At 37.2% G+C, this 11,134-nt stretch overlaps 1 protein-coding gene across 1 annotated transcript; it reads right to left on the bottom strand.

Moving 5' to 3' along the window:
• Positions 1 to 1,215: 1,215 nt before the first annotated feature.
• LOC110862402 (cyclopropane-fatty-acyl-phospholipid synthase) lies at positions 1,216 to 2,398 on the bottom strand. Its single transcript, XM_022111601.1, has 2 exons — positions 2,056 to 2,398; positions 1,216 to 1,982 (listed from the first exon to the last, which is right to left on the bottom strand). The coding sequence occupies exons 1-2, from the start codon at positions 2,396 to 2,398 to the stop codon at positions 1,216 to 1,218; spliced, it is 1,110 nt and encodes a 369-aa protein (XP_021967293.1).
• Positions 2,399 to 11,134: the final 8,736 nt, after the last annotated feature.

Below are 11,134 nucleotides of genomic sequence, written 5' to 3'. Positions count from 1 at the left end.
GAACTAATTCTAATTAATGGAACACAAAGAATTAGCAAGGTTTCAGATAGGAAGGAATCAGAGGAAGGAATATTTCCATATGGATATGTATTCAAGACTAAAGTCAGTGCAAATAAAATGGGTTAAATCGATTTTAAAAATCGGTACTGTCAAGTATTGAGCAAAAGTAGTGGATTTTAGATTTTTTAGCTTTTCGCTTTTTTAGATTATTTTTCCAAACTTGTAAGTCCCTAGTATATAACGTCCAGTTTACTGTACTCTGGCTTCTATACACGTATACTTTTCCATATATGATGTGCATATTTATTATGGTCACTTGTGGAAGAGCATGGTCGCTGTACTGTGAACTTGTTAGACCCGTGAAAATAAAGCATAATCAAATCAAATAAAAATCAGAACTTAGGCCCATTTGGAATCAAGTATCGCCTGCACTTTGGCCCGAATTAGTACGACGATATGCTGCATTTATTTTCCTTTTTCATTTGCAAATTTCTCAGAAAAAGTTTTAGGTTTTGTCGTTAATTTATGTCGAAACAAAAATAATTGTTTTCAAATTAATGCTGTGAGTCGCTAACATACATAAGATATATTTTTTAATGGGGGACCTCAGTCATGTCTCAAATATTTCGCTTAGGTCGCTTGGTTAGAAATTCCGCTTGCGTCAACCAGTATGCGCATGAGACAGCCAATCAAAATGCCCCATTTTAAGCCGACTAAAATTCTTGAGAGCGAGGCTCAAGGGTAGAGTTAGAGTAGCGAAATTCTGAAATAACCATATGTCTTTGTTTACCCCGTGTTAAGTCACTTGAATTTCGAATCTCCCACCAAATCTCAACTGTTCGCTTCATAAGTGAGATTTTTTAAGAGAGGTGAGTTCAGACAGAGCTGCCTCGCTTGTGCGCCTACGAAGCGACAAGCGACGTAAGCGAGAATTTTTAGAAGTGACTGAGGACCGCCAATGTGTTTCAAATTCTTGTCTCCATTCGCTGTATACGACACAACGTAATAATTTTTTGGATTGTTCGGATTTCTTTATTTATGCAGGACGCAAACCTTAAGAAACCGTTCATCACGAGCATATGTACAATTAAACCCGAATTCTTACTGTATATAACATCCCTGTAGTTGGTTCACGATCTAGGAAAATCTAATTATTGTCTCCATTTTCATTAATCATATCTATTCGTAACAATAAGAATCATTTATAATTTAATCTTAACATTTTTTTGAAAACACGATTTGCCATTCTTGCAAGATTCTAAGTTTTGCCATTGTTGCCGTCATTTGGGTGAAAAACTCCGACCATGGACAATACTCTTGGCCATATTTTTCTACAAATGTGTCCCTGTATTTCCGATCTTTTTCGCCCCAAGCGAGAAATGTTTTTTCATAATGCCGTCCAACATCTGTTAAACTCTCCATCACAAAATATTTTTCCGTCGCTGTAATAATTTCAGATAAATTGGCAAACCTCACCAACGGATAAATACCGTTAACGTTTCCCAACCTAGAATCGTACCGGCCAGCAACTTGAATTACAAAAGTCCCATTATTTTTCAAAAGGTTGGCAATATTTGCAAAAAACCTTTCATAATCTGACTTCCCAATACATTCCAGAACACTGTTTACTATAACACCATCAAATTTCTCGTCTTCGTTTTCCATCAGGTCGGTACAATTCGAGAGCTGCATGTCTACCGTACTTCCGACGCAAAATTTCCGCGCATAATCCAGCTCTGCTTTCGACAAGGTCGTCCCAACGACATGAACGTGATAATTGTCCGCTAAATATTTCGCCAGGGCGCCACAACCAGCTCCAATCTCGATAAGTCGCATACCCGGGGAAAGCTGCAACATTTTCGCGATCATTTCAAACTTGTTTCTCTGAGCTGTGTCCAAATCATCGGATGGGGAAAGCCAAACCCCGTTGGAGCAGATTATTCCTAAATCTGTACCACAGGTCAGTTCTAGGTCCTCGAGATCTGCATTAATTAGATTTACTTGTTTGCATAAATATAAGTCAAATAAATGTGGATGAGTGTGGTAAATAAATACCAGAGTTGTAATAATTAGGGTCCTCAGATTTCATTTCAAACAAGTCCAACTCCAAATATGCCAAAAAATCTTTGTACATTGTAATGAATTTTGGTGTGGCGTTTCTTGTCAGAAAAATATTCTCGAAAAACACGTCCAACTTTTTTACTTGGATCCAGCCCTTCTTGTAGCTTTCGCTCAACCCGAGAAGAGATTTTGTTGCGACCATGGTGTAAAATCGGGAATCGGTTACGACAGCGATCTCCTTATTCTCCTCGTCAAGGCGACATGCGCGACGTACCAGGGCAGAAATTAGGGAGATGGGAAGCATTCGTATTATCGAAGCTTCCAAGAATAACAACATTTTTATGGGGAAAATAGAAATTCTGCGGGTAATATGCCACATCATGGTTTTATGTAGCTTTAAGCAGTTTAAACCGTAATTCCTTAAGAGACGTGAAATCTATCTGAATAAGATAAGTACTAGTGAAATGATATTTTACTCTGGACTTTATTCACTAACTGGAAAAGCTGACGAAATTTAATGCCATAATAAAGAAACACTGTGTTTCATTCTTACATAAATGTAGGTAGGATGTAGGCACAATAAACAGCATCCTGTCTGTAATTAACAATTTAATAACAATTACATAAGTTTATGGGTAACTTTCTAATTAACAAAGTAAACCGCATAGATTTCTTTATTATTATTACGCAACATTCAATTTCAGTATTAAAATAACCTTCTCATTATTCATACACTTTTAAAAAAAATATTTTAATACCGAGTTATCTCGGATACTCTATAAATACTATACCGCACTGGTAATAAATTTATTATAAAGAATATTTTTTAACCTATTGTTGCATTGTTTATCAAACCTAATAAAAATGATTATCACTCGATTAGAAATTTATGTGGACGTTATGATTAAATGTGGCGTACACTCTAACAAACCTGGCATTGATAAAAACAACCGGTATTTATACATGGCTTTACCGCTTTGGTATTAAAACCGTTGGTGTAAATCCGGTGTTAAAATGATGGTTTGTAGTAATTATTTCAATACTTATCGATATTAGATGTTTTACCATAGAAATAATACATGTCACGTGGAACAGCCAGAAATCAATAATGAAGGCTATATATTTCATTAAGAGTGTAAACACAGTAACCCGTTGTTACCCAAGACTTTAGAGTATATATCAGGCTGAATGAAATTATTATACAAAGCACAACCACCATTTTTATTATGAAATTGTTAAGTAACCCTCGCATTTACATAGCCTTTATTGTTCGAAATTTTTGGAAAGTATTTAATTGTTTATTGTGTCATAATTGTGTGAACCCGTTGAGAGTATGGAAATGAAGCCAATACTATGACAAACGAAATGCTTGTTTTCTTCCTGTTAACGATGGCATGTTTACTTGGGCATGTAATATCGAAATTTCGAGATCTCGAAACATCGAAATCTCGGCCCTTATCTTCAAAGCGAAATATCTAAACATCGACTTTTCTGTTAATTTAAAAATTAACAGAAAATCAAACTACAGTCGGCGCCGATGGTTTAGCTAATTATTCATTTGCGCGTCGTCTACCCGTCAGAAACCATACATACCACTTCCGCACAAAAAGTGGGGATCTTTTTAAAGTATGTGTATACATATGTCGTACGTCGGTACATATGTTTATGCATGCTTCAGAAAGTTATTCTGAATAAATTATTATTCTGAATAAGTTATTCTGAATTTATTTACGTTTACGAGACAAATATAAATAGCTAATAGACATCATTGCAATAACCTGACATTTTCCTCGAAAAATGTACATATTCTTCATAAATACTTAATAGATAATAAAAAATAAATTCGTAATTTTTTAGTGAGGAGTTTAAGCTATATAACTTGCTTGTTTACAGGCAATAAGTTTTAATAGTTTTGTTTCAGATGTAAAGTTACGGAAAAAGACCTATATCGGATCCACCTTTGGCCTGGGAATCGTCATGACAACGACACACATCGGCAGCACAACAATGACTGTAAGCATCCCGTGGAGGAGAATCTCAACAACATTTTTCGAGTTTGCAAGGTTATCCAAAAGTAAGCACCTAATTTTTAGGCAACATTCCTGAGCAGAAATGCCAACATTCAATTAAAACGCTGGAATGTCACGGAAAACTTGGCAACAGAGCCAACTTTTCGAAATTATAATATAGACACATAGATAAGTATTTTTTGTAAATGGGTGGGGACGATAAGCAAAACATTCGTGTGTCACGAATGGTGACTGCACTCAGAAAAAAATTGACACCAAATTGACACCGAGCGGTGTCTATATGTAACTCTACCGGTTTGGTGTCAAATTGACACGACTTGGTGTCAATTATTCTTAACTCCGTTACGGTGGCACATCAACATTTCGGGGTGACAATTCCAACACGACAATGTAGCAGCACGAGGTTCCAGGGTATGTTGGCTCAACACCGTTTTGTGTATGCTTGGTGCATTAAAATAAATGAGCTTATCACCACGCGGTAATACATAATTACCGCATGGTGGCAACCCAGCGCTTGGTTCTACAGCGCTTTGACATAAATGGTAATAAATTTTTGTAATTTGGAATCAATTTATGGTAGCGAAATAGGGCTATAAATTTCTTAACTTTACATATCATACATACATACATTGTTATCGTTTATAAATTTTAGATTCATTAAACAATGTCTAAATTTGGTACTTCAAGTTAAATACATACATACATAAAATATTCATAAAATATTCACCTATATAGAAATTATTAACTAACAGATTAAATATGATGCCTTAATGCAATGAAAGTTGCGTCATGTTTACAATTATCCATTAATTCCATACAAGTAAATGGTCACAGACAATGAAGAAACGAGACAAGTTGTTTTTTCACTTCCAAGACATAAAAGAATAAGCAGATTTCCACGTGTCCAGAATTGATTGCAACGGTGTCCCCTCCTTAAGAAAACAAATAAATTTAAATCTGATGAAAATAAACAATATTTTTGCATGGGAAACCTGCCCTACAATACGAAACGAGTCTTGTCTTGTCTTCGTCAATATTGCAGAGGTTCCCCTTTGCTTTTCCTTGGGCGGTATCAAATGAAGCAGCGTCAACAGTGCTCCAACTGCTTGATCCCATTCGCCTTGCAAGAATGACATCAGGCATGACTACAATAATTCAAATTAGCCCTCACAAAAATATTAACTAATTTTATACCACAGTCTTCAGTTAGAAATTTTAACAACGGAGGAGATTGATTAATAGATTTTGCCTGCTGTACGATATTTTGTGCCCAAGCTTGTCAGGAGTTCAAAAACTTGTTATCCTCGGCCGGCTAAACATTTAAGAATTCTAAATTGATCTGGTAAAAAATTTAGTGTATATTAATTATGAAAAGCTTAAATTTTCCTAATATTTAACTGCACTCACCATTTGTGGCTTGATTCCCTTTAAATTCCGGTGAATTGACCGAATACGAGAATGGATCATTCCTGAACCGTTTACTTCATCATAAAGAATATCCTGGAAAGAAGCGAAATGATTATTTTTTCTGTACAAATTTCCTATCGTGTTTTTCAATTTATCTTACAACTCCGTTTTCCGAACCAGTGTATTTCCAGGAAGGAATGATAGAAATAATGGCAAGGGCGACTTGCTTTCGGTCTTTGGTCGAGGGCGACTCTCTGTTCAAAACATTAAACAAAAATTTAACCCAATCACATCTCAATTAAATTTAACTTCCCCTTAAGCTCGATTAACTTTACCATAAAGAATTTGATCAGGGTGGACGACGTTGAATTAGCGACAAAGCCTTTATTATTACAGTCGCAGACCTATCGATTTAGCTCCGAGTCACTTTGTAGCAAATCTGAAACACGTGCGGCGTTAATGATTATTAATTGAATGAATTATTAATAAGCTAATTTATTTATCACAAACCTGAGTAAACTGAGTTGGATATAGGACAGCTGAACTCGTAGATAGTTTCGACATCAAATCTTCTTGTTTGCTTGAGTTTCTGCCTACAAATTTAAAAATGCAGGGTTTTAGCAATTTCTGAATGAATTTGGAAATTTAAGCAACTGCAAAATAGTAATCATACAGCATATTTGTAGTGGAGAAGTTGAAATTCCGGAGTAATCCAGTGTAACTTCCTCTTATCCCTCCACCTTAACAATAAACTCTATGTTGGGAGTGGTTGCTGCTGTAACAAGACCGGGAACGTCGATCTCGGCTCCTTGGTCGTCCTGAATACATATTTCAAGGCACGGTTCTATGTCGAATTTTTTCTTGACTGAAACATAAAGCAATTTTGCAATTAAAATAATTCCACGGCGTAAAGTATATTAACAAAATTTGTAAAGCTACGCAATTTACCTCAATCTAGAAATTCAAAGTAGTCTCCACTAAAAACAATCGACTTCGAATTCGACATCGACACACGGATTATTTTATCCATATTTTCACATGTGCAAGGAGAAAAAGCTGATTAAAATCAATCGATAGGTCGCGCTGGTGAAACAAACTGACACAATCTGGTGTTAAATGATACTGTTTGGAAGGAATCTGCATTACGAGTTCGTAAATGTAAATGATACCGTTGGGGTGTCAACGTTAAATCTTCGGGGTGTCGTTTTTAGCTACCAGCTTGACACCAGTTGAGGAACTAAGACTGTCACCGATGGTCGGTGTCAATGAAATTTGAGGTTTTGTTACCGGTTTGCTAAGAGTGTGACTATGAAGGAACCATGTATGTATAAAGGAATCTCTACTTCATCAAACTATAAAGCAATTTAAGAGAAAAACAAAATTCCGCTGCGCCATATCATTTTTTACAGTTGCTAAAGCAGTCCTACAAATATTTTGTTTCCATCCATCAATCGATCCATTTTACTATCTAAATAATTAATTAAGCAGTTCACTGACACAAACTTATGGTTCTGTTTTACTTGTTACTAACAAGTAGTTAGTAGACAGATGAATAAATACAGTACAGAAAATATCTACAATGGTGGGTGAGTCGTTGCTTGATAAATCAGTTAAATAATGAGAGAAATCCCCCAATATTCTAAACTAATCCATACTGTTGTCGCCCATACTGAGGATGACATTCTCGAGTGAATTGCTATCTCTATTTATCTATGTTCGGATGCCATCCTGCTTACTCCTAGCGATTATTGTGCTCCGTACTTTGTACCAACTCACGCCCGTTTAGCGTTCTTTTGGACTAGATTCACCTCTTGTCATCAATGGGTGTAATAACATTACTTGGCTTTTCAACTCTTCTTCTTACCCATCATGCCCAGACGTCCCACGATCCTCAGATTGGTGCTGCTAGCTATCTGGAGAAACACAATTTCCATCCTCCTCCTGAGTTAGACGTGGTCAAACTCCTAAATGGTGTCTCCACTTCCTGTGATGTCAACATAGCCTACAGCAATAGCTTAGAGAAGGAAACTGCGGATTTCTATTTCAACCCAGTTGCAGAATGCCACTGGCCTACCACAATCACCGCACTAAACCATCAAGGGATGTTGAACTCCTCCATACAAATGGCTTTGGACATCCTTAGATGTCGAATATCGCCAAGTTGCAGGATCCCTGTGGTTGTACCCTCAGAAGTTCCAATTATCAAATCATTCTATGAAATTCATCATATTGCCACCTTTGCAAAATATAAGCTACTTCACTTTCTGAATGACTGGTCGTTCCATCTTGAACCAACTTCATTTCCACCCATCACAATATTCTTCACAATGCCCAATATTCTGTTAAGAATGACGGACTACATACTTTGCGGGATTGGTAGGGATGGTAAACCTGTCCAGCCTGCACCTCGTTACTACATCGGTCCGAAGGATATCGTCATAGCGATTTACCCCACGGTGGATGGGCCAATTTCTATTTGCGTACACGTTATTCGGGGAAATAGTGCAAACGTTTTTCTCCCACGTCCTAAACTTCTGTGCAAGTCAGGCAAGGACACTGATTTCATAGAAATGGTGGCAAAATTCAAGTTGCCCCACGTTGCGTGGTCCGCTTATGTATCGCCCTGGGATAATGCGAAACAGGAGGAAATGCTAACACCAAATTCCCTTCGCGAGTTCAATTTTTTAACCTTGAGTCCTTTTAGTCTTGAGCGGCGAGATGTCCAATATCATCTGTTCCATCAACTGCTTCTACATGGAGGCGTCGTAAACGCTACAGTTCGTACGTGGGCGGCCCCGGAGTTCCTTAATTCCGTTGTTTGGACAAGCGCTGGAGATTTTACCCTATTAAGCAGCCGGAGGCACTACGTTATTGAGACCATAACACCCAGCAGAAGCGGAGTACAATTCCTGACCTGTTATGAAGAGCGATTCATATCTTTCCAGTTCTATCTTATCCCATTCCAACCTGCTTTGTGGGTAGGGATCTTGTTGTCCATAACGATCGTAGTGTCAGCCCTCTTCCTGTACAACAAATACCATTCTCCAATTGACAAACGCATTTCCTACGCCCCTTGGGTTCTTGTCCTTGGAACCATTTTCGATGAACCAAATTCCATACCGGGGTGCGTGGAAGGAAAGTCATTTCACCGACTCGTTTTCGGATGCTGGACATTGATGGCAATATTCCTCACGAATTGCTACACTGGGCTAGTGATTACTGAGCTGAATGCCCCACATCCCAGCGTACAACCGGAAACTATATCCGATTTGGCTTGTGGGGACCATTTCCGTCCTACTGGGAATATCACGAAATGGGCAGAAGCCGAAAATATCTTAAAGTATTGGAGTCCATTGCACAGGGCAATTTCATTGGGTTATTACAATAAGACTGTTTCTCAAATGTTGGAAAATCCTTTCGAGTCTGAGGCTTGTTATCGATTACTCTCTCCACCTCTGGATTCGGTACCTTTTTATTTTAATACATCTAGTGGCAGGGTCTTTCCAAGTACTTACATCTTCCTTAAGATTTATGCTGTTTTCAAGGATATGTTTATTCAGAAGGATTTGAAAGATGTTGATCATAAAGCGTACCCAGAAATGTTGCTCCTGCGTCCTGGCCACATGCATCAAAATGCTTTTAGACTGTCCATTCCAAGTAGAATCTGACTATGGAGCAATTGATAACGCAAATGAATAGGGAGAATGAGCGCGAACTGATGAAATGTGGGAAATCCGTTCGCATCTCGTACCCTTACCACATTTCCAACGAGTTTCAATTCATCACTAGAAATATGCCTGGAAAAAGAAAAAGTTAGTGAAGGGAAGGGAAGTGTTGGGGCATGACTGGGTATCCTGGTGTTTTCGTCGTGTACGCGGAAGTAAAATCCCAAGGTATTTTGCAGCAATGTTGCCATCGGGGATATGGAAACGACTTGAAATTGAAATAACTGCGGGAGTGAACAGAGGCCGAGAACCAGTCGTCCATCCACCTAAAGCTGGTCGTTATGTGGAAAACACTGTCTCCCAAACGGTGAAAAGTGGATTGGTCACCCTCTTCATTCTCTGCGCTTGCGTAATTCTAATATCGGCTTTATCCTATACTGTGGAATGTTATCAGTTCATAAAGGTAGTTATTTTACGGTGGATTACGGTTATTTTACGGGGTTAAGCCACACAGGATTGGATTCTGTAAGGGTTACACGTTTGGCAGGAAACATCGAACAATTTTGAGAGTTATCGTCAGTGTTATGTAAGTTAACGTAACGAATTAATCAATATTTTTACAATATAAAAACTATCTAATAACTCAAAATAAAATTAAAAACTTGTCAACAATTATTTAACTTATGTTAGTCACAAAACTTGGCAGAAATGCTTACAAATATTATCTGACGGTTATTTTTATGGACCTTTCCCGTAAGCACTGGGAAGCTGAATATTTGGCAAACTCAACTCAGTATTTAATTGACAATAGGGCTATTAATTTTCGCATGAGTGAATTTTGTTCGAAAATGTGGATTTATAAGATTTTTATGAATTCTAAAGACTTGGTTTGCTGCAATTCTTTTGGTAATCTAAGTAACGTAACTATCAATTACTTACTGTACGAGGGGAGGTCAAAAAGCTTCAATCCTGAACATGATGCTGCAATAAATTAAGGATACTTGCCATACTATTTTTAAATACAATCCCCTGCGACCTCAACACACTTGCTCCACTTTGATTCCAATGACTCTATCCAAGTTTTATAAAATGTTTCATCTTGTTGGTCAAAAAACGAACAAACTGTTGCTTTTGCCTCCTCAATTGCTGAAAATCCCCTGAGGTTTTTTTTAATGTCGAAAGAGGTAGTAATCACTGGGTGCCAGGTCTGGACTGTAAGGGGGGGGGGGAATAATTCTGTTAGTTTTTGGCTTGCAATAGCATCCTGTGAAAGTTTGTTAGGTGGAGCGTTGTCGTGTAAAAGTAGCACGCGACGCCATCTTCCTCCTCTGATGAAGGTTCGTCGATCGCCGATTACAATTTGGGCGGATTTGGGCCTCCCGAAAATATGGACGCCTTTATTATCTGAGCATTACTTTTTGGACAGAAAATAATTGGAAAGGAAAATATGACGAGAAAGTAAGAAGAAGACAAAGAAGAAGAAAAGAAGCATTTTTTGTGTGGGGGAAAGTGGGGGATTATATGATAAGTTCTATATATAAATATTTAAACAAAAAACCTCTATATGTATGTATGGACACCACACAGAGAAAGAAAGAAAGAGAGACGAAACCATTTGATAAACTATTTCACATTATTATACAGCATTGATACACATAACTACATAAATAATTGTTCAGCTATTTAAATGTTGAAGATGAATAGATTTAGTTTTTCCAGTTTTTGCGGATATAATTATAGGAAACAATTGTTAATTTTAATTCATAAAGTTATGTAGTTACTAGTTAATTTATTGCTCTTGGATATACATAATGGTGATAAATAACAATTTATTACTTAAAAAAATTGCACAAAATTGCATAAAACTTGCATAATATACAAATTAAAAAATAGTAAATTTCTTGTATTATTTTTTGGGTGGTTAACTAACCTAACCTAGCCTAACTACAAAATACGTAGTTGAAATACATC

This window comes from Folsomia candida, unplaced genomic scaffold (assembly GCF_002217175.1).
Source record: "Folsomia candida strain VU population unplaced genomic scaffold, ASM221717v1 Fcan01_Sc056, whole genome shotgun sequence".
Lineage (NCBI taxonomy): Eukaryota > Metazoa > Arthropoda > Collembola > Entomobryomorpha > Isotomidae > Folsomia > Folsomia candida.
The sequence above is the reverse complement of the archived record's forward strand: the minus strand, read 5'-3'. Positions and strand labels throughout refer to the sequence as shown.

Bases quoted from the DNA above. Each gene is read 5' to 3' on its own strand.
- LOC110862402 (XM_022111601.1), bottom strand. From the start codon at position 2,398: ATGTTGTTATTCTTGGAAGCTTCGATAATACGAATGCTTCCCATCTCC. The intron at 1,983-2,055 runs GTATTTATTTAC...TAATTAATGCAG, and splicing joins CCCTAATTATTACAACTCTG to ATCTCGAGGACCTAGAACTG.